This window comes from Penicillium atrosanguineum, assembly GCF_028827265.1.
Source record: "Penicillium atrosanguineum strain IBT 20685 chromosome Unknown utg000001l_segment0_segment0, whole genome shotgun sequence".
NCBI lineage: Eukaryota > Fungi > Ascomycota > Eurotiomycetes > Eurotiales > Aspergillaceae > Penicillium > Penicillium atrosanguineum.
In genome coordinates, this window is record NW_026623133.1 from 3030804 (window position 1) to 3053013 (window position 22210).

General features: G+C 52.1%; 11 protein-coding genes across 11 annotated transcripts; 6 read left to right on the forward strand and 5 right to left on the reverse strand.

The window, feature by feature from the left end:
• Positions 1-1144: 1144 nt before the first annotated feature.
• N7443_001173 (basic secretory family protein) lies at positions 1145-2101 on the forward strand (the record flags this gene model as incomplete). Its single annotated transcript, XM_056881229.1, has 1 exon — positions 1145-2101. The coding sequence occupies one exon, from the start codon at positions 1145-1147 to the stop codon at positions 2099-2101; it is 957 nt and encodes a 318-aa protein (XP_056746467.1).
• A 419-nt stretch (positions 2102-2520) lies between these two features.
• N7443_001174 (mitochondrial 54S ribosomal protein mL44) lies at positions 2521-3738 on the reverse strand (the record flags this gene model as incomplete). The annotated part of the gene is made up of 1 exon (XM_056881230.1): positions 2521-3738. The coding sequence occupies one exon, from the start codon at positions 3736-3738 to the stop codon at positions 2521-2523; it is 1218 nt and encodes a 405-aa protein (XP_056746468.1).
• Positions 3739-4029: 291 nt separating this feature from the next.
• Positions 4030-4415, forward strand: N7443_001175 (uncharacterized protein; the record flags this gene model as incomplete). Its single annotated transcript, XM_056881231.1, has 3 exons — positions 4030-4052; positions 4110-4292; positions 4361-4415. The coding sequence occupies 3 exons, from the start codon at positions 4030-4032 to the stop codon at positions 4413-4415; spliced, it is 261 nt and encodes an 86-aa protein (XP_056746469.1).
• A 140-nt stretch (positions 4416-4555) lies between these two features.
• Positions 4556-5856, reverse strand: N7443_001176 (Peptidase S10 serine carboxypeptidase; the record flags this gene model as incomplete). Its single annotated transcript, XM_056881232.1, has 2 exons — positions 4556-5418; positions 5466-5856. The coding sequence occupies 2 exons, from the start codon at positions 5854-5856 to the stop codon at positions 4556-4558; spliced, it is 1254 nt and encodes a 417-aa protein (XP_056746470.1).
• A 364-nt stretch (positions 5857-6220) lies between these two features.
• Positions 6221-8035, forward strand: capA (adenylate cyclase-binding protein; the record flags this gene model as incomplete). Its single annotated transcript, XM_056881233.1, has 4 exons — positions 6221-6267; positions 6394-6649; positions 6705-7006; positions 7057-8035. The coding sequence occupies 4 exons, from the start codon at positions 6221-6223 to the stop codon at positions 8033-8035; spliced, it is 1584 nt and encodes a 527-aa protein (XP_056746471.1).
• A 726-nt stretch (positions 8036-8761) lies between these two features.
• Positions 8762-10705, reverse strand: N7443_001178 (uncharacterized protein; the record flags this gene model as incomplete). The annotated part of the gene is made up of 1 exon (XM_056881234.1): positions 8762-10705. The coding sequence occupies one exon, from the start codon at positions 10703-10705 to the stop codon at positions 8762-8764; it is 1944 nt and encodes a 647-aa protein (XP_056746472.1).
• Positions 10706-11646: 941 nt separating this feature from the next.
• On the forward strand, positions 11647-12317 carry N7443_001179 (uncharacterized protein; the record flags this gene model as incomplete). The annotated part of the gene is made up of 2 exons (XM_056881235.1): positions 11647-11770; positions 11833-12317. 2 exons carry the CDS (start codon positions 11647-11649, stop codon positions 12315-12317), a joined length of 609 nt encoding a protein of 202 aa, XP_056746473.1.
• A 111-nt stretch (positions 12318-12428) lies between these two features.
• On the reverse strand, positions 12429-15583 carry N7443_001180 (exocyst subunit SEC5; the record flags this gene model as incomplete). The annotated part of the gene is made up of 3 exons (XM_056881236.1): positions 12429-13160; positions 13215-15283; positions 15340-15583. 3 exons carry the CDS (start codon positions 15581-15583, stop codon positions 12429-12431), a joined length of 3045 nt encoding a protein of 1014 aa, XP_056746474.1.
• Positions 15584-15982: 399 nt separating this feature from the next.
• N7443_001181 (isocitrate dehydrogenase (NAD(+)) IDH2) lies at positions 15983-17520 on the forward strand (the record flags this gene model as incomplete). The annotated part of the gene is made up of 6 exons (XM_056881237.1): positions 15983-16066; positions 16135-16200; positions 16338-16424; positions 16483-16605; positions 16673-17392; positions 17449-17520. The coding sequence occupies 6 exons, from the start codon at positions 15983-15985 to the stop codon at positions 17518-17520; spliced, it is 1152 nt and encodes a 383-aa protein (XP_056746475.1).
• A 271-nt stretch (positions 17521-17791) lies between these two features.
• On the reverse strand, positions 17792-18894 carry N7443_001182 (EAF7 family protein; the record flags this gene model as incomplete). Its single annotated transcript, XM_056881238.1, has 4 exons — positions 17792-18162; positions 18223-18415; positions 18482-18627; positions 18696-18894. 4 exons carry the CDS (start codon positions 18892-18894, stop codon positions 17792-17794), a joined length of 909 nt encoding a protein of 302 aa, XP_056746476.1.
• A 162-nt stretch (positions 18895-19056) lies between these two features.
• Positions 19057-21963, forward strand: N7443_001183 (tubulin gamma complex associated family protein; the record flags this gene model as incomplete). The annotated part of the gene is made up of 3 exons (XM_056881239.1): positions 19057-19171; positions 19228-20642; positions 20689-21963. The coding sequence occupies 3 exons, from the start codon at positions 19057-19059 to the stop codon at positions 21961-21963; spliced, it is 2805 nt and encodes a 934-aa protein (XP_056746477.1).
• Between the last annotated feature and the right edge of the window lie 247 nt (positions 21964-22210).

Sequence of the window (22210 nt, forward strand, 5' to 3'; positions counted from 1 at the left end):
TGAGGATTGAACCTATCCGCTATCGATGGGTTTCGGGGCCCCATGCCGTCATGCCATGTATACAACGAAGAAGATCATGCATAGGGGTCTCACCCATTGCAAGCCAAGCATCCGGATCGGTTGGGATGCACTTTATACGGCCGTTGATATTAACCGGCATCTCATCGCGGGAGCATCTGGGTACCTAGAAGCACCTTGTTGGCCAAAGAAAATCCCGCCTTGGGTGGGCCTTTAAGGTCTCGTCCTCACGTAAGAGGATGCGATCGGTAGTGGACTGTGAATTTCGGACGATCAGTGGCCCGTCAAGCTCTGTGAAAGCGATTTGTTGCGGGAATTTTATAACTAAAGATTGAAGATCATTGCTTGTGTTGGTGATGAATTTCTCTAGAAGGGAAGGAAAGATAACAAGTTCCCTCCGTAGTCTCAAGTCGTTGCCTTCCATTTGTAATTAAAATCAGTATCGAGGTAGGTGGAATAATTAGTAGGAAATGGAGCTTCGATATTATCTAGATCAATTGATACTGTACATGATGCAGTTGATAGCTTCGAAAGATTTGAATGTTACGATATGTAACAGGCCACGAGCATTCGCCTGTGTGAAGTCTTTATATTTTCTTCTAGACGATGGATAATGACTCCCGCGGCAGACAACAGAGCCGTTGTTTCAATGTGTCCTTGTCCTTATGCCCTCGTTTAGGCCTTTGTCTATATTACCAGGTCTTGGTGACATTATTTTGTATGGTTCAGTTCCTTATTCTGCCCTTCAGATTGTCTGAAAATTAGATCAAATGACAGTGTTGTCCAATAAAAGCTTTCATCCCATGCTCCTAGTTTGGACTATATCTCGGGTGTTCTCAGTCATAAAACGTGATGATTTGTTACTAGTAACAAGAGCCAATAAATTTTGAAGACCATGGGTAGCAATACCGAAATTAGGACAAGCAACGAATTAAGACTGACGATAGATAGTGTGATAGAGGCGCAGTGGAGCGGGCACAGGGCACAGCTCCCCACTTTCCGCTTTCCGTCGATCTCGACGTCCTCAAGTCCTACGTCTTGCTATATCCACACGTTTAACGTCCTTCGCCTCTCTCCAAGGCTTCGCAACAGGAATTCTATATCAAAGATTATGACTGACTTCAAAATGGAGACCACCCCCGCCGCATCTCCATCCGCGATGCCTAGGCCTAACGCGCCAGCCGAGCCGCAGTTCTCGAGCTCAAACACCAAAGAACAAGACCAGAAACACGCAGCAAACAGCTCTGCAGCCAACATCCCTCAACCGAAGCTGCGGCTCCATGTTGAAACACTCCGCCACCCTGCAACAGCATCATTCCTCACCCTCATCCCCGATATTGCTTCAACACTCGACACAGCCCTATATAATATCGTCAAGTACCTCTACAGCTCTCCACTCCACGCATCTTTAGATAGTGTTTGCAACCAGAAAGTCCAGCGTCCCTCTTTCAGCCCTTCAACACCACCGACCCGCTCCGTAACCCTTCACCTCCGCGACATAGATGGTGTCGCCTATACAACAGGCACCGAGCTCGATGATGATCACAAGGAGATCCACCTCTCCCTTCCATACGTTCTTCACTGCACGACACTGGCTAATCCACTGCATGAGCTAGTCGGTGTTCTCACTCACGAACTTGTGCACTGTTACCAGCACACTTCACCACTTGAGTCCATCAATGACCAGGGTGCTAAGATCCCCCACCCCCCAGGAGGACTGATTGAAGGCATCGCGGACTTTGTACGCCTCAAGGCAGGATTGGAGCCTCCGCATTGGAAGAAGCCGCAGTCGGCAGAGGAGAGGGCAGAGAAGTGGGATGCTGGATACCAGAACACGGCATATTTTTTAGCGTGGATTGAGGATGTACGGGTTGGTAAAGGCGCGATTGGGATGTTGAATGATCGGCTTTTGAGGGTTGGGTATGTGGGTGAGAGAGAAGGGGATTCTGGCGTTGGATTCTGGAAGAGTTTGTTTGAGGCCGAGGTTGCTAAGCTATGGGAGGAATATGGTGAGTATCTTGACGGGGCTGAAGAGAAGAAGGCTAAAGGGAATTGGGAAGATGAGATACTCAACGCCGAATAGAAGGTAGATACCAGGTTACACAATAGCTAGACAGATGATTGAGTTTGAATGGTTTTGATTCTTGGAGTACATGTGATCGGGTGCACCTCTATATACCAGTGCCGAGACTTGAGGCCTCGTCCACCCTTTTGACCGATTTCTAGCTGGAGAAGGGTGTAGCCAGAACAAGACACAATGAAACAATGACGGGGAAAATAAGGAAAATAAAAACAGATCCAGAAAGAAGACACCAGATGAATCGAAGGAATCACAATTCCCATACTGTACAGTATCCAGTCATGCAAACGACAGGAGAAATGACTCTTTTTCCCACTGGCCTGCTTCCCATGCGAAAACACAGCACCCGGAAAAAAAAAAGGAAATAAAGCCAATAATAAAAAGACATGAAGTTAATGGTACCACTCTTGAATGAGGGATGTTTAGACGATCACCTCGCCCAGGTCGACGTAGACGGGCTTCCACGGCGCGGCGCCCTCCTCCTCCATGGAGCTGGGGACGCGCACGTTGAGTGGGCTGTAAAGATACCATCCCTTCAGTGCAGCGAGAGCCGCACGCTCACGAGCTTCAAGCAGGCTGGCGCCAGCGCCCTCACCCAGCTTGTCCTGACCAGAGAAGATACCAACCACGAAGACGGGATGTCTGCTCTTCCGGCCGGTTTCGCTGATGATCTTGGCGACGGGCGGCTCGAAGTTCTCACGATTGCACAACCGGGCGAGGTCACGGGCCGGCTGAGAGAAGTTGAACAGCTCGGAGATGTTGAGATGCCGGGAAAGGAAGTGTTGCTCGAAGAATCGCTTGGCAGCCGGGCGGCCGGCGTGGAGGTAGATGGCGCCCATCACGGCGCGGACGAAAGTGGCGCTGGCTAGCTCAGCAGTAACGCCAGAGCCGGAGCCGGAGCCTGTTGACACGACCCCTTTGATCTGGTCACCGAACTCGTCATCGTAGAAGATCTTGGAGGTGACTGTCTTCCTCCAGTTCTTCTGCGCAGCATATGGCCGCGCTGACTGGAGGTCCGAATTGGCCTCCACATCCGTGCCAGGCTCGACCCTTTGGAATTGCAGGTAGCCGGGGTCGACTTCACCACCGGGCATAGCCGCGTGCTCCACACCCCATTCTTTTGCCATCGCGGCGAGGGTCTTCGGACCAGCGTAAGCGTACATGGCGGCGAAGATGACTGTCAAGGGGAGGCGAGGATAGTTGCAGAGGAGGTGCTCGGTAGTGTAGTAGGTGAGGAGGTCGTGGCCGAGAGTGGCCAAGGATTCGTTGTTGAAATCGGCATTCTCGTCGGCGCTCGCATCGACCAATGTCCGCGCAAGTGTTTGGAGCGGTAACCGAGAAGGGAGGTAGAGTCGGGCGTGAAGGGCTGCGAGTTTTGCGGATCGGGTCGCGGCTTCGACCGGAGGAGAGGGATATGCGAGTGCTGACTTGTGTTTGTGAACACGTCGGACTTGGCTCATCAACTTCGGATCTTCAAGCACATCGATTGCATCATAAGGAGCAGACTCCGACTGAATGGAGGACGCGGTCGATTGATACCGCAATTTGGCAGTGTAGAGTTGTTGATGCAGACAGTTACCAGTCCGAGCCCGCGGCGAAAGGACTGTGCTGCTCCATCGTTGGAGCTGCAGCCTCTTCATCTGGGCGATAATTTGTGCAAACACGGAAGAAAATAATTAAGAAGAAAGACCACGCTCAACGGGGGCAAAGAATCGGGAGACGTGCGGCCAATCTACGGGGAGAGAAAAGAGAAATTGTCGCCAGTCACGGGATTCAGAGGTCGTGTGAGCTCACGCTAGTCCTTTTACGGGCTTAGTGGCTTGGCATTCGACCTTCGATTGACGGCCACTTCGGCTTCAACCCGTCGAGAACTGCTCCTGCCTTACCCTCTTTGTCTCCCCTACAGCTCCTTCAATTGCATCTCATTCACAATGGGTGGAGGTGGAAAGATCCCGTATGTTTGTTTCTCAGAGCGCATCATCCGTGCATACTGACAGATTTTGCTGCGCAGGTACCCCAAGGAAGTCTGGTCCCCCGCTGGTGGTTGGTACGCCCAGCCCGGCAACTGGAAGGCCAACACTGCCATCATGGGCGCCTTTGTCATTGGCGTCGCAGCCGTGGCCTTCAGCATCAGTGCCGACCGCGAGTACCGGGACAAGATGCCCGAGCCGGGCCGCTTTTTCCCCAGCCGATAGTTAGTGCTTTCCCAACATGCGTCCACGAAGACATCTTCATACTGACTTTTGCCCTTTCACAATATAGCTGGAGTCGCCAAATCCGAGAGCACGAGAAGCAGCAGCCCGCGAACCAGTCATAGGAAAAATGCTAGATCTTGGACGGCAACCGAAGGAGGGTTTCTAGCGTGACGGAACGTTTTCTTTTTGTGTTTTTACTATCATTTCATCAATTCCCTGTGGCTGTACGACAATAGAAGGGCGTTCCTTGATCAGCCATTGATCAATTGGTCAACAGGTGTCTTTGGGGAGACTCTTCCACGGTCCCATACAATCGCTGCGTGTACAGGCGGACCCGTTCCGTGAATTCAGACTGATTCCACAATTCCTTGCCATTCCCTGATACAGAAATCTGTGGCACGCCAATTTGCTCCACCACAAAGCCCGCTGCGACAGTCGCGCAGATGAGCGCCAGGGGGAGATCTTGACGATTGCCCCAAGCCTTCATGGCTTTGCTCCAGCTCTCGGAGGGTGACAAGACGGACTGAATGACCTCGAACGGTTCACGACCAGCAGTCACCATTCCCTGGGCTAGTGCGCCGAGGAACGAATTGCCAGCACCTGTAGGATCCAGGACCACCGTAGACCCCGAGGCATCGGTTTTGTGATAAGCCGGTAGCCAGATTTTCTGATCTCTCGAGTAGGCGTAGCTTCCCTCTTTACCTGCCCTGATAGCCAGGCAACCGTCACCGTTAGGTCCAATGCCAGAATTAATAATCTTCTGAACGAGGCTCTGGCTTTGCTCGTTATCCACGGTCCAACCAGGTTGTTCGAACATCATCCCAAGTTCCATATGATTCGGGCTAACCACGTCCACGACCCGATTAGCCTCAAAGAATTTTTCTTGCTCTTCGGGCGTGCAAAGATCGGGTATCGGCTCCCAGACGAAAATAGGCCGCTCTGCAGCATGCTTAGTAGAAGGTGCCCGGCCCGCGCTTCGCAGCTCTTCTCGTTGACGCAGGATATCTTCCACTATATACATGCAGCGCGATGCAGAGCAGACCATATGGAATGTGCGAGACCACACCTGTGTTTCCGAGAGCATCGAAGGCTCCAGCCTCAGCTTTGGGGTCAAGTATTTGAAGTCTATATCGGTCATTGATAGGCAGGTCCAACCTTGTTGCTCAACTTACCTCGCTTTTCATCGGGATGATAGCCATTCCAGGCTCTCGTAGTAAGCCTTTGATGATTCTCTCTAATCACACAACCCGTATTCCAAGACTTTATAACAGCAAGAGTCTCCGGTGGGAAATCAGAGCCAACATCCACAATCCAGCTCACAGACCGTGCGTATGGAGCGCCTGCTACTAGGCGGGCTCCTACGACTGCGAAAGAAGCAGCACCTCCAAGGATGTTTTTGACACGAGGTCTGGAACCTCCGAAGTCAATGTCATCTGCGCAATGCACTGTGAGCGTTGGATCCGCGGGGTCTTCAAAGATGATAAGCATACCAAGAATAAACATTCCGAGCGTGCAGAACTCAATGTCGTCCGTCTGGGCTATCTCTGATGCATTTACAGCCATGCTCGAAGGAAAGTGTGACGCCAATGGTACTAGGTGAGAGAATGAACATGAACATCAGGTGTATCAAGTGTCTCGGGCAAAGAGAAGTGGAGCGGGTAATCAAAATACCAAATATACACGAAGACGTCATCCCGCGGATATGGCTCGGACGTAACATACATACATACCGTTGCGGGCCTGGAGCTGGGACCTCAGGAGCTTCCAGACACTTCGTCTTCTTCATCTTCAACTCCCCCGGTGTACCTGTGGATTGCAAGGGACAAGATCTTCCACCAAAAGAAGTCTCCGGTCACCTACACCTTCCCCAAAACGGACCCCTTTTCAGCCGACTTCCTCTACCCCTTTGAGCAACGTGTTGCCTATCATGGCGAGCGGCGGCCATATGCATAATTTCACCACCCTCATCAAGCGGTAAGTATGCTCTTCGCTAGTGGAGTCGACCAATACATGGCTGGATATGCGTTTGATTAGCATTTCAATCTCGTCCAAGCTGTGCTACAGGCTCCCTGATGAGTGGACTGACAATGTACCTACTAGGCTCGAGGCTGCGACCTCACGCTTGGAGGATATGGCCATGTCCCTAGATGACCCTAGTGTCTCAAAGAACATGGGCGATTCCTCTACAGCAGCCCCCGCGACCCCCGAACCTCCAAAGGCCACTCCTCCTCCGCCCGCAGCACCCGCGCCGGCGCAGATCCCGGAGCAGATCCAAGACTTTGACGCATTGATCAAGAAGGATGTTCAGAATTTCGTAGACTTGGGTGCGAAGATTGGCGGTGAGGTGGCACAGCAGGTGAGCTAGTACGAATGATTCTCATATATATACAATTTCTGACTGCGGCCTATAGTCCAAAGCAGTTCTGCAAGCCTTCCAGGCCGAGCGCACCTACCTTTACGTCTCGACGAAGGCTAAGAAGCCCGAGCACCAGCCCGCAGAGCTCATGACCGATCTCCACAAGGCCTCGGACAGTATCAACAACATTCGCGAAAATGCTCGCGCGTCGCCACTTTTCAACCACCTGAGCGCTATTTCGGAGGGTATTGTTGCGCTGGGTTGGTTCTTTGAGAGCAAGCCTGCGGAGTTTGTCACTGAGATGATGGGCGGTATTGAGTACTACGGCAACAAGGTGCTGAAGGAGTACAAGGAGAAGTAAGTTTGTTCTTTTCGGTTGGACTCGGACACCAACTAACAGTTGATAGGGACCGCACACACATCGAATACATTCAAGCTTACTACCAGAACTTCAAGGCACTCTCTGCCTACCTTAAGAAGCACTACCCCAAGGGTTTGACGTGGAACAACGACTCTGGTGTTGACGCATTGGAGGCGTTGAAAGAGATCAAGGGTGGCTCCGCGCCTGCGCCTACTGGCGTTGTCCCCCCTCCTCCCCCTCCCCCCGTTCCAACAGTTAAAGCCCCCGGCGGTGGTGCTCCCCCGCCTCCCCCTCCCCCAGGCATTCCCCCGGCCCCGGCCCCCGCTGCCCCGGCGGCAGATATGTCCGCTGTGTTTGACCAGCTCAATCAGGGCGAGGCAATCACCTCAGGTCTGCGCAAGGTCGAGAAATCAGAGATGACACATAAGAACCCCAACCTGCGCGCTGGCTCAATGGCCTCCGATCGCTCCAGCTCCTCCAGGGGCAAATCTCCCGCTCCCCCAGGCAAGAAGCCCAAGCCCGAAAGCATGCGTGCACGCAAGCCCCCGCGCAAAGACCTGGAGGGCAACAAGTGGCTCGTCGAAAACTTCGAGGGCCCTACCGAGATCATCGAGATCCCCGCGAAGCAGAGTCAGTCGATTCTCATCTCGCGCTGCAACAAGGCCATCATCAAGGTCTCCAGCAAGGCCAATGCCATCGCCATCGACAACTGCACTGGTCTTTCTATCATTGTTGATTCGCTCGTTAGCAGTCTCGATGTGATCAAGTCCCCCAAGTTTGCTTTGCAAGTTGACGGCTTCGTGCCGACTGTTCTGTTGGATCAGGTTGACGGTGCTACTATCTATCTCGGCCCCCAGAGTCTCACTACTGAGATCTTCACCAGCAAATCCACTGCTGTCAACATCATGCTTCCTCCTAAGGAAGGAACTGATGAGGATACCAAGGAGTGCCCCCTTCCCGAGCAGATCAAGAGCTACATCAAGGATGGTGTTCTGGTCAACGAGATTGTTGAGCACGCCGGGTAAACCTCGCTTTGACTCGAGTCGAGACCATTGGTACTAATTGCGGTAGAAGATCTTCTTCTATTCGAGGTCTGAAGTCTCTTGTGTCCTGGTGGAAACTTGTTTCTCAATCCTTTTTAATACTTTTGCTGTACCTAGCGCCCTCTGTAGATATATGCAAGAATAAATTTCTGCCTTCCCTATCTCCCTATTTTTATTGACACGTAATATACCCGTAAACGCAGTAGATTGGATAGCTTATTATTTGACGAAATACCGGAAATTAAATTTGAATGTCATTGAAATGCTTATGAAATCCAAATCTCCACCAAACAGAGTAAAGAAATGCTATGGGTAAACACTTGAATGCAATCCTTCAACACTATAAAAGCAGACGAGAGATGAGAGATGAGGCGAACTATAAAACTGAGAAATAAACGGCCAAAAGAAAGTCGAAGAAGGGGGTATATGTCCAAAGACCCATGCGCCAGGCGTATCCGGTTCAAAAGAAAACACAGCGACATGCAAGTGCGACGGCCAGGTCACAAGAGAAATGAGAGATGCTTGAGATTGATGGTTAGTATTTAGCATGGTTACGGACTGGCATGCTTTCACTGTTCATTTGCAGTGGGTATATATGAGTTGGTCAAATTTGAGTCAAAGCGGGCAGTGTACGTCAGTATTATACCGGTGGCAGAGTGGATATTATGGCGAGGTGTATCCTTGTGAGCCCGTGTTGAGGTAGAGCACTCAATTACTGTCATTGGTTTCTTGCTTATGCACATCTAAGCCGCGAAGTCGCTTGGCAAGTAGGCTCTCGCCGTTCTCGGAACCTGCATTTGAAGACGAGTATGGAAATCCTCCGTATCCAACATCACCCTTGTTGAGCTTGTTGTAAACGGCGGAATCATGTTCTGAAGAAAAGTGCGAGGAATTTGTAAGTCCCATGGCTTCGGCTGCAGTCCAGTGCAGTGGACCGTCGCTCGGTGAGGATACATGTGGGCGGAGAAGTGGAATTGTGCCCTGACCGACGCTCCGTCTGCGAGAAGCTTTCTCGATTGCCAATCGCGCATTGCTGGTGGATCCCGAGAGACTCGAGTCCCGAGTAGGCTTGTACGGAGTGTATCGGGGCTCTGGTAGTTGAATCTCGTTGCGCAATTTCTCCTTACCGTCTGGTACGCGGTTGGCAAACACCACTCGAACACTGGAGTGTAGGTAGAAGCGACCGCGCGCCGGACAGCAAATGTTCAAATGGATGAGATAGCGCAAAACGGGCTTGTCTCGAGGATCTTCGGTGGCGTTCAAGGAGGCCTCAGGGCGATCAGTTCCAAAATTCTTCCGTGCACTCAACGGCATGTCGATTATCGGGCCCGCCGAATAACTTCTCTGCCTGATAAAGGTCTTGGTGCCAGGTTCCATGTCGGCGAGGTCGTAAGGCACAAGAAACAGCTTGACTGCGGTCTTGTGTGGGTTCTTGATTATAATTTGAAGTTGTCCCTGCTGAGGGATTCGATAGCACCCGCCTGGGGGGCATTTAGGAGATTCCGCTCTGCGGGTCTTCTTTTCTCGGCGACGTCGGGTGTCAACATCGGTAGTTCGGGCTGCACCTGTCTCAAGCATGACAGTATCTTCTTGGGGTTTTGTAGGACTGACATGTCGTTTACGACGCCTGGTCGTACTTGACTCATTTTTGGCTAGCGAGTTCTCCAGGTCAATATGGCCCACATACGGACTAGGGCTGTCATCCGCAATGGAACGGTCATTTCCAGAAGTTGGATAGCTGTAGAAAACAGCGGGGAAAGGCACCGTGACATGTGGAGGGCATTTTAGGTGTCCCTTGCACTTTCCCTTTCCGAGGACCCCGATTTGCGCCGTAAAATCCAGTGGTTTGGAAGGACTCATAGACATTCGGCCTCTTAGGAGTGACTCTTCGTAGGATCCTACCATCGGGGCATGAGGCTTCGCAGAAAGCTCAGAGGCAAAAGACGGCCTCCTTGCCCGATACGCAGCAGCATTATTGGTCGGAGCAAGTTGAAGACTATACGCCGACGTCAGAGATCGGCGAGGGAAGTGCTGTGGCTGGAATAATCCCTCGTGACGACCTGGTTGATAAGGATTACGAATGCTAACGGCCCGCGAATTCGGTGGGGATGATTGGAGGTGCCGAAAGGACTCAGGAGGTAGAGTCCGACGTCGGTTCGCTTTGTCGATAAGCTCAGGAGGGTCTCCCGAATCAACCCGAGGCGAAAAGTCTAGATCGGTATTGTTGGCCTGGTGTACCAGAGGGCTTGTTGGAGCCTTGAGAACATAACTCGAAGAGAAAGACCCGAGAGATGGTGCTCGAGCCCGGGTTTGGAGCGTTATCAGCTCACGATGATCATCGAATGGGGGGCGCTGTGCCGGGGTTTGGAAAACTGATGCACCAAACCATGGCGTTGTAGGAGAGGTACTTAAATCGGGAAATGGAGCAGTTGGAAATCGCTCAGCGAAATGAGGCCGAGGTGACGGTGGAGCATGTTGTGTAGAGATGTCGGTGCCTTCTCTGAAGTCGCCGGAATGCAAAGCAGATCGAGGCCTACGAATATCGGCCGGCGAACCCAGTTCCTCTCGTATTTGCGAATATTCTCTAGTTTCTGAGTCATGCTTCTCTGTTGGTTCCTCCACCTCTGACACTTCGGGAGCGGCACGAGACATGGGAAACTCGTTGTCGCCACTTTCCCGCGACTTCGTGATATGTTAGCCAAGATGAAGCAAGGAGAACATTCGCCAAACAAAGAGCCAGAAAAAGTATAGCTCAACTGGGTGTTTGACATACAGTATATTGTAGCCTCCAGGGCGATGACTCTTTGATCCTTTGTATAAGTTCGTGCCTGTCGTTGGTCCAAAATTTGGGGGGGTTGAGGTTCTGAAGACAACGGCTCTAGGGCTAGTCCAGCTGGCCCTGATCGGTCCTGTTCATGCTGCCTATATGTTTGTGTTTGGTCCCAAGAGGACCCTGTGGTGGACGGCTCGACTTCGTACTCGTCAGGCGGGGAACGTCGCCGGCGATCAGGGTCGTGAAATAGAGGCATAGTGGCAAGGTTGGACAGACTAGGTCTGAAACGCTGAGTCGGACATTGCAGGAGGTCGCCTACGTGGCGAGCTATTTCGAAACCTGGCCCGGGCCTGCCGTGGTGGGGTGGGATGCGGTGTGAGCAGATGAGCGGGTATGCCGTCAGAGGGGAAGGCTAGGACTTATTGGCATGGAAATATGCCGAACGTATGAAAGCAGGAAAAGTGTAGGGAAAGTGTCGGAGGAAGAGTCCGAGAGAAGGTAGTTATGATCGTGGGTCTCAGATGATTCATCGCAGATCATACGCTTTCCGTTTGCACTCGGGACCGGGAAAATCCGATATCTTTTTTATATTCAGATCTGATATATTAAGAGTTTGAGAGTCGGGAGTGAATATGAAGTAGTGAGATTAGTTAGAATACTCCATGTTCTGGACCTTGCATAGCTCTTTGTTCTGGGGGTTCCAGACCGTAAATCGTTGCTCGGACTTAAAGATCGCCGCTTTTTTTTTCTCGCCATTCTAAATTCTCTCCACTTCACTATCTCCAACCCCAAACCAGCCACAAATTACTCGGTGATAGTAATGGCACCCAAACGTACTCACGATGGCGATTTCTTCGCCAAAGACGGCGCTGAACCCGCCAAGAAGCGCAAGGGCTTCAGCGTTGGCCCAGCAAATCTCCCCGACGGTACCTATCGTCGCAAGAGTAAGTATTCGATTTCGTTTCCTTTCTGACCATAGTCGCCTGGCTAATCTCTCCATGAACAGCCCAAAAAATCAAGTCCGACCTCATCCAAAAAGCCAAAGTGAAAAAAGCCTACGCCAAGATCAAGGCCAAAGAAAGCGCCACCAAAGCACCCAAGTCCGCATACGAAAGAGCCGCTGAAGAAGAGGGAACGACACAAGGAACTGAACCCGAGCCCGCATCTCTAGGACTTCACCCCGACCGCGTCACAATGTTGAACGAGCCTGAGCCTGAGCCCGTCCCAACACCTGCGCCCAGGCCCCGCCGCCCGCGTGAGGATGGCAAGAGACAAAGTCGCCCTCCCAAGCCATCGGCTTTCACAAAGGAGATGGAGATCGCAGAGAAGCGCAAGCAGGCCGCTGAGGCGCGTCAGCGGGAGCGCGAAGCGAAACAAAAGGATCGAGAGGCGACGTTGCGCGCGAAGCGGCCGGATCAGTTTGGCAAGAGGAGACTCGGCAGGGAAAGCAATGTGTTGCTTAGCCGGGTGCAGCGTATGGTCGGTCAGTAGTGCTCGAAAAGAGGTGGACTACAAAATCTGTGATACCCGGTTGCTACTATAGAACTAAAATTGAGGAACATTGAATATATTTGAATATTGGCTATATCGCAAAAAGCTACGCTATGTGGCAACGGAGGTCTTGGAACCGCCGCTTCGTGACTTTCGGAAGCAGGCAAATTCGCCCTTGGTCCGGTCTCTCAGTCGTTTTAAAACGACTCTCATTTCTCCTAGCTCGGCTTGAAGTTTGGTGCGAGCTTCGTTTGTGGTTCGACGGTCCAATTCCACGTAAATCTGGCTTTGGGTGTTAGATGCTTCGTCGGTTGAGTATTGTGACAATGTCTGTGCAATAAACTCAGTATCCAAGGTGGCTTGCATCAAGGCAGCGAGTGAGAAGCTGGAGCGAGTTTTGAAAGCTGCCAGCAGAGATGAAGAGACATGCACCAGTAGATGTGTGAGCACCGCAGAGAGCAGAGATGACGGGGCGTTTGGCGAGGAGCGACTAGAACTAGCCGAAACGCTGGACGGGATGGTCGTTGTGATCTCAGTGTGCACCAGCACGAGGGTCAACAGGGTATTGTAGACATAGGGACGGACTTGATCTGGTCGATCGGTCGATGGCACCCAGTCAGCTGCCAAAATGCCGTTCGTGATAGTCTCATTCAACATGGCAATGGTTGGCTCGGTGTATGACTGGAACAGACGGTCCTCAATCTGCTTGAGAACATCCCGGACCGTCTTGGCTTCTTCTGTCAGTTTGACAGAAAATGAACTCTCAAAGTTGGCAATCAACTGGGGCACGTATTCGGCCTGGAGGGCTTTGAGGTTGGAAAGAGTGAGGAGGATTCGCACGTTCTGTATCTCCTGTTAGTAATTTGAGCTCGCGCCATGACAGGAGGAAAGTCTTACCCTATCAGTTGAATCCACCGAGTCTGCAGCAAGGACAGACAGAGCAGCATCAAGTGCCTGACTCGTTATGACAGGTCTAGAAATGACCCACTCGTTCTCCTCGCCCGAAGGTGTCAAGCGCTCGGCGTTCTCAACCAGTCCACTCAGTGCCTTGTAGACACTGGATACGAATTGAGTGCGGACCATTTGAAGCATCTTGGCAGGAGGTGGAGTCACGACATCCATGGATCCCGCCTTGGACATGGCCTCAGAAATGTAGAGAATCTTCTGAAGACCACTGAGATTGGCACTTTCGAAAGCCACAAAAAAGCCGGGCATCTTAGTCAAGTCTCGATTCTCGATATCGCGCGTCCAGTCCTCCAACATCTTGCAGATCTCTGCATCCTTGCTCCATGTCGCACATGCCACTCGAGCAGATCGCTCACGAGCGATACTCACAAGAGCTTTGAGGAAGTCACGAGTGGGCCCAGAATTAGTGACTGGACGCAAAGCTGCCATCTCGCTGGCGGCGGTGCCAACAATGACAAGGAATTTGCTGAGATAATGAGCACCACTCAGCGAGTTGGAGAACGGAGGCCAAAATGCATAGTCTTCCCACGGCTCTCCCTTCTTAGGCACCGGGAAGGGTAGATTCTTTGGGTCTAATTTGAATCGGGACTCCGTAGGCGTAATACCCCTCGAGGCTGGGCTTGTGGGACTCGGCGGAATGGGCGAGGAGAGGAGTGAGATATCGTCAGTGGGAGGCTCATTGAACAGAGACAAGACATTTTCGCGGATGAGATTGACCAGGTCCACAACCCCCTTTTCTAATTCATGAATGTTCTCAGGAGAGAGATGGTGGTGCTTCCGGCTTTCACCCTCGAATCCGACGGGTAGAAGTCGTTGTCGGGTGCCATCGATGAAGGACTGGGCTACCTCCCAGAAGTCCAACACCTCGCCTAACAACCCATTCTGGGACGAAAGAAGACGAGTAAGGAAAGCCTGGACACATACCCACAGCTCGATGACATGATCCGTATCAAGTCTTTCAGGTAATTCTGCAGGGACCTCGCGAGGGGCGAGACGAAGATAGGACGCTGTGACTTGAGGCGTAGGTTTCTCTCCTGCGGCTAGCCTGCGTCGCAAAATCTCGATCTCCACCTTGCAGCGCTCACAGAATGAGGTAATTTTGGTCTTGAGGAATTCATAGCGACTGTGAAGCCATGTCCAGATAGGGTTATCATTGACACCCAGTTCCAACAAGGCTCCAATGAGTTCCATATGCTCCTCCACAGGGCCCGATGCAGTACTTGTAGTCGATGTGGTTGGTGCGTCGCTGAGACGTCTCCAAAGGTCGTTTTTGAAGGCATAAATCTGTTGGTCAACATCCGTCCACATTCGCCCCATGGCCAAGATCGTATGTGTTTCAAGGTCGTTTAACTGCCGGTGGCTGCTGAAGGCCTGCTCCACAATATTCTTCGCCCGGTTCGCCAGCGTTCTCGCCTTGGTGTATTCCTCAAAAACAGATTCATAGTCGCGTTGCTGGATGGATTTGGACAAGTGGCTTCCAATCTCGTAGACGTCGCGATGCTTCTCCATAGTATCCACCACGGATTTGAGCATCTGTTCTCGGTCTCGACCACCAAGAGCAGGCCCCCACACTTCTTCCGCCTTTACAGAGGCTTCCAGCAATGGACCTCGAATGCCCTTCATGCCGTACTCGCTTTCCTTGACAAGCGCGGTCTTCTTGGTCGCGGCCCTCGCAGGAGAAGGAGATGGGCCTTGGTGCTGACCAGAGTAGCTCCGGAAATGCCCTGACCTGCGAGCAGACAGGCTCTGCTCCTGGGACTCCCCCGTATCTCTCATTTCCGTGTATACGCTATCGATGGTCGCCTTCGCGCGAACGAAGCGCTCGAAGTTCGCCTCGACGAGCACTTTCAGCGATGCTGACTTCTGGTCGATGGACTGCGATAAGTTGTCCAAACCGGCCACAAGGGATTCGATCGAATCCGAGTGGTGTGCTTGCGATAAGAAGAGCGCGGGTGAGAAGGAGGTCGATGAGAGCAGGAATCTTGATCGCTTGCCCCCTCCTCTTCTAGAGGCAGTCCTCTCTGTTTGAGGATCCGTAGAACGCTGTCGCCAGTACCCAATGGGTCGGGCTCATCATTTTGCACATTCTCTCGAGCTTCCCTCCCTCTGCGAGATCCAAGATTACTCCGCCAGTCACTTGGGGTACGCTCTAGCGCGAAGTAACGCGACTTGCGGGGGCGGGACTTGGTTCGTTGGACAGGCTCCTCATCCGACTGGTCGGCCTCGTCCAGCGCTGCCGGCCATTCCTCGGGAAACTCCTCTGGGAGGTTAAAATGAGTGGTCACGTCAATATCAGCCATGATGTCTCGGCTGCGGGTGCTGGGAGCTGGAGCTGGCGTGGAGTGGGGACCGGACGAATTGAAATGGGGTTTGGGCGGTTCAAGGGTTCAGTGACAGGCTTGAGCAGAGCCTCCTGCAGGAGACTGCAGCCGTAGAACAATGGTACCGAAAGAGACAAGCTCCCAAGAAAGGAACGAGCCTTGCGCAACGAGATCAAACGTGAAGCCGAACACCAATGACGAAGGGAGAGGTGGAGGTGGACTCGGGCTGCCGGGGACATCAAACCACCAATGCGGTCTGCGTCCCGGTCGGATCGGGGCGGCGCCGAGAAACTCGATTCTTTCGTCCCTTTCCCTTTCCTCTTTCTCCCTCCCCACCACCTCTACTCCTTCCCCAACTTTTTGACGGGTCCTTTCACGATGCTCGCCGCCAGAAACTTCACTGCTGCTCGCCAGTGCCTGCGGTCCGTCCGCGTGGCCCCCAGCTTCACCTCCATTGTGCAGGTACCAGATTCCCACCCCCTCTCCTACACCCAATATCAATTGGCTAATATTCCCTTGTCCGATGATAGTTCCGCGGCTATGCTGCCGCTGCCAATGATGCCGTCGCCAAGTTCAAGGGCCAGAAGGGTTCTGATGTGCGTCTCCCCCACGAAATCTCGTTTTTTTCCTTCGCCGGCGCGAGCCGCGCAAAGCACGTCGACCATCAAACTTTGGCGCAAAAGGATGTTTCTCAAAAAGCCGAGAATACTGATTCGATGTTTTGGAAATATAGGGCAAGTACACCGTTAGCTTGATTGAGGGTGACGGTATCGGCCCTGAGATCGCTCAGTCCGTTAAGGATATTTTCGAGGCTGCCAAGGTATGGCCCGTCGCAAACCTATGTTCGCCGCACGATTGAGATACTAAGCTTGTTTCAGGCCCCCATCAAGTGGGAGCCCGTTGATGTTGGCCCCATCCTGAAGGATGGCAAGACCGCCATTCCCGACGATGCCATCAAGAGCATTGAGAAGAACTACGTTGCCCTGAAGGGTCCCCTGGCCGTAAGTCTCAGCTTCAATGAGATTCGTCGCTGCGACGTGGGATGTACTCACCAATTTGTTTATCTAGACCCCCGTCGGCAAGGGTCACGTCTCCCTGAACCTGACTCTGCGTCGTACCTTCAACCTGTTCGCCAACGTCCGTCCCTGCCGCTCCATTGCCGGCTACAAGACCCCCTACGATGGCGTCGACACTGTGCTGATCCGTGAGAACACCGAGGGTGAATACTCCGGTATCGAGCACGTCGTTGTGGACGGTGTTGTTCAGAGCATCAAGCTCATCACCAAGGAGGCCTCCGAGCGTGTCCTGCGCTTCGCCTTCCAGTACGCCGAGTCCATCAACAAGAAGAAGGTCCGCGTCGTGCACAAGGCCACCATCATGAAGATGTCCGACGGTCTGTTCTTGAACACTGCCCGTGACATTTCCAAGGACTTCCCCGAGGTCGAGTTCGACGCTGAGCTGCTGGACAACTCTTGCCTGAAGATCGTTACCGACCCCACCCCCTACAACGACAAGGTCCTTGTCATGCCCAACCTGTACGGTGACATTCTCTCCGACATGTGCGCCGGTCTGATCGGTGGTCTCGGTCTTACCCCCTCCGGTAACATCGGTGACGAGTGCTCCATCTTCGAGGCTGTCCACGGTTCCGCTCCCGACATTGCCGGTCAGGGTCTCGCCAACCCCACTGCTCTGCTTCTGTCCTCCATTATGATGCTGCAGCACATGGGTCTCCACGATCACGCCGCTCGCATCCAGAAGGCTATTTTCGACACCCTGGCTGAGGGCAAGGTGAGTTTTCTCTCGTCAGAACCCGGCTAAGACTCCAGCTAACCGCTCTCTTCTAGACCCTCACCGGTGACCTTGGCGGCAAGTCCAAGACCCACGAGTACGCCGCGGCCATTATCTCCCGCCTCTAAAGTACATTGTTACTTGGATTTACTGTACTATGACCTTTTGACCTATTCCCTCTGTACTCTCGAACGACATTAGACTTCCTATAGCGATCGAAATATACCTACTTGTGGTTACGCCGATGCACTTGTACAGTGTGAAGTTCTCCTTAAAATTCCGTCTCAGTAGACTTTCGAACCTATAGTCTCCATAATCGTACAATGCACCGAAACAAGACCAACACAAACGCCCATCCGTAGGTATCAAGCCGCAGAAGTACACATAAAAAGCATTGTATCAACGTCTACGGGCGGTCCTTCGAGTGCCCGTACTCGTCGAAGCTTTCTTGTCCTTTGGCTTGGACTTTGACGTTGACGCCTTTGCCCGTGTGCTTCGTGAACCACCCTTTTCTTCCTCCTTCTCCTCCTCGGCTTCTTCTTCCTCGCCATCGCTATCCTTCCCATCACTGCCCTCATCGCCTTCTTCTTCGCCTTCATCATTTGCACCCGTATCCTCTCCATCCGACTTTCCATCCTCATCGGATGCCTCGCCCTGACTTCCAGAGTCAACCTCAACAGCTAGCTTTGTAGATCGTGTTTCGCGCGCAGCCGAGCGGGTACCGCGGGTGGACTTGCGACCTCGTGAGGGAGCCGGAGAGGAACGAGGCTCTGTATCCAGCTTGTTTAGTACTTGAAAAAAGACTCCGTGAGAACGGTATCGCAGCTTACCGTCTGTGTTCGCTACAGTGCTGCCCCGACGCGACTCGGCGTGACGGCTAGTCTCGGGGGAGGAGGATCCTTCTGCTGCTAGTCGTCTTTCGAACATCATATCGCCATATTCATCGTACGGGAGTTCGAAAGGGCAGTACATGTCATGATTGTCTTCATCATCATCGTTAGTGCCTGTGATTACAGAGTTCTCCTGCGCAATTGATGCTGGTTAGCTGGACTGAGTCCTTGTGGTTCAATGCGATTCGGTGCGGATTACCCGTTCGTCGAGAGCTTCGAGATTATAGAGTGTGCCTAGTTTCTTCCATATACCCGGGATGCGCATATGATCTGCCGTAGAGGGACCGAATCCTTGGCTCTTTAGGTAGTCTGCAATGGCGAGCATGCGGAAGTGCTTGTGCAAGCCTTAAGTATAACGCGCATTAGCATTAAGGCCGTTAGAAGATCAACGTGCAATGGCACCCTGGACTCACCAACTGGCTTCCACTTGATGATTGCTTTCAACAGCGCAGTCTCCTGCTCATCCGTCCAAGGATCTGAGAGGAAATCGTGTTCGAGCTCTGGCTTTCCGGCGCTTTCGCTTGAGCCGGGTGTATTCGCACTGGATTGCGCCGCAGCTTCATCCTGCGGCGTAGCGGAATGTGCGCGCTTCGCTTTCTTGCGGGGAGGCATTGTAAATTGGTATAAAAGACGAATTGACGTTGACAGAGAGGAAATGACGAGCAACTCGCGAGTTCTGTTATCGCCTGGTCCGTGCACGATATCAGTTCGCGCGGGACCAAATCAATCTGCCCAACGCGTCCGAGGCTCCTGCGCGATCTCGACTATGGGCTCATGGATTCTGACGAGCTAGACCCTTTCTCCAGTGAGAGTCTATGGAGGCTTTCAAAGTTCAGTCTAGAAGCTCTGCAACCATTGGAGACTCTACCATGGAACACGGAACTGCCTGGTACGTAACCGTTGATTCAGCCGGAGACTATGGATTGACATTTTCGATCTGAATAGATGTTTCGGGCTCTCTTATTCACCAATCCACGGATACGGATAGCAAGATCGATCCGATATGGAAGTTGAACTTGTTTAATACCGATTCCGAGCAGCTCGAGTCGGCGTCCAATTCAATTATCGACCACTCGATAGACGCTCGGTCCGATGCGCCGACTGAACCACTACCAGAGCTCGGAGAAGAAGATTTATGGGATCTGGATTTACTGCAGGAGAAAACGGGTCATATTGCGCCGCTCAAATCATGGGAGAGATACCAGGATCGGTCGTTTCAGGAACCAGTGTCGGCATACTTCAGTGAATCGGGCGCCAAAGGCTTCGACGCGGCACTTGCGCGACAGAGCACCGAAGGCCGTGATATTTCTGGCCGCCTAGTTCGAGACGATATCTTTATTCGATCACTGTTACGGCTTGGGTTGGGCTGGAGCTCTGCATTCTTTCGTTTCAACCAGAAGAAGATGGCTTTCGAGCGATACATGAAGGACATTCGTGTCTCTGGTGTTAGCTTGAAAGTTTTGGATGCTGCGATTACACAAATATTGCAATGCGGCACCAATATGCAGCGAGTACGAGTGTTTGTTAGGACTCCGCCGACCAAATCCGAGGATATTTCTGCTATATTCACCCTGCGTGGTATCGTCGCTGTGATAATCTATAACCTTGAGCAACAAATTCTTGCTCATTCCCGACAAGTCGTCTCGCTTCTTCAAGTCACGACCCTGTTCGGTCGATGCGCAGACATAATAGGCGCCCTGGTTGAGTTCATCGATGCAGTGGAGAAAGCTGTTACAGACGCTCAAGTCATTTCGGGTGTTATCCAATGGGCCACCTTTTTCGCGCAGAAGTTTGGGTGGATGGAGAATCTTGCACACGAAGTCGTGGTTCAAGTCACGGCGCCGTGGTTTAGATTTATGGAGGGCTGGATCGGCCTTCGGCCTGAAGAATCAGCGCTCAATGACTTACTGGCGAGTGGCCGCACGTTTGTTAAGGAAGAACGTCATGAGGACCCTGGAAGGTTAAAGTCAACACCTTCTCGAGTCGAGTACAACTACCTTGGGTCCCACATGCCATCATTCATACCCAAAGACCAAGCGCTCTCGATATTCGAGAGTGGAAGGAGTCTTCGTCTCCTCAAGAAATCACACCCACAACATCCCATTGCCCGTCGTGATGTTCTCAATCGGACAGGCCAACTTCGCCTTGAATATGCGACAAGCTGGGCAGATATCGAGCGAATTCAAAAAAGAGCACTCGAATACGAGTCCAACCTTCGTACTGAGATTTTGAGGTATCACAAAGAGGGTTCGACTGCGCAGCCAAATACGATTGAATCAACTCAGGATACTGACGAAGCGAGTTCAAATGACATCGTGGAAAAAACCTTTGAGCTATTTGACATTGATGATGAGAAGCATGTTTCTGGGTCAGTCATGGACGAAAAGACCTTTTCCAACAACAAAGTCAGCCAGATGCTTCAGAAAGCCAGGGACCCCGGTCCTGACTCCATCTCTTTCGGCAATCGATTTGGGCCAGACTTGGCATCAAGTCTCTATCTCTCATTTGCTCCGATTATTTCTTCTCAGGCTCAACTTATCGATTTCTCATGCCTCCATCACCTTTTTTAAAGAGCACGACGTTCGGCACCATTTGAACCTTCAATGGCGATTTCAGCTATTGGGAGATGGTTCATTTGCCTCGCGTCTCTCGAAATCTCTGTTCGATCCTGAGATGGACAGCGGCGAGCGCAAGGCTGGACAGGCCCGGGGTGGTGTGCACACTGGATTGCGCCTAGGCAGTCGTGATAGCTGGCCCCCAGCAAGCTCAGAGCTGCGACTGGTTCTTATTGGGATTCTTGGAGACTGCTATTTCTCTGACACGGAGCCCGACCAGCCTGACAAAGCGCAGAATGAAAGAGAGAATGAGCTTCCCGGTGGCCTCAATTTCTCTATCCGAGAATTGACAGATGAAGAGATTGAACGTTGCAAAGATCCCAACGCCATAGAGGCACTGGATTTCCTCCGTCTACAGTACAAACCCCCGGAAACCCTCGAAGCTCTCATCACGTCACGCTCTCTGAAGAAGTACGACCGTCTCTTCAAGCAACTGCTCCGCCTCCTTCGCATGGTATCGGTTGTCAAAGGACTTATTCGTGACTCTACCTCCCGAGAATCCCTCACAGGGGATATCCGAAATGTGTTCCAGAGGTTCCGAATCGACGCCCAGCACTTCGTTCTCGCAGTCAGCGACTACTGTTTCCACGTCGGCATTGGATCCATCTGGACCAACTTCCAAACAACCCTCTCGAGAATCGAACGCTGTCTTGATCGTGGCGATATCGACGGTACCATCGAAGCGGCTCATTCCGTGCCGCGCCTCCGGGACTACCACGAAGATATCCTCGATCAAATGCTGTTTGCTCTCCTCTTGAGCAAACGACATGCACACGCTGCGAAGTTGTTAGATAACATCTTCAGCGTAATTCTTGCGTTCAGTCTGTTATCCACGGCGGAAGGCTTGAGTGGGCTCCGCCATGAGAATGAAGGTGCTGCTCTTCATTTGTATTCTACTTTCCGGAAACAGACCTCGGCCTTCGTGGGATATCTTCGTCGCTTGGACCCAGGGAACTCCTCTGCCAAATCAATGGCGAAGTCGGGAGCCGCCTTCTCGTTGCAGAGTGAGCCGATGAGCGTATTTGAACATCTCCGAGTGCGCTTAGATATGAGGGATTACTATTAACATGCATGAGATGGAGTTCTCATCAGCGATGATGTGTTACGAATTATGAACTTTCTTTGTTATCATTGTCAAATTCCACATGACTAGATACGCACAAGTATGTTTGGGATAATAAATCAGCGGCTGTCGATCATTCTTTAATTAGATTCTGGACGTCTGAAGGAGATGAGGAGGATGTGCACTCTGAAGGAGGACCCCAAGAACTAGTTAAAGGCGGCGTGAAGGCACAGAATGAATTGTGACCGCC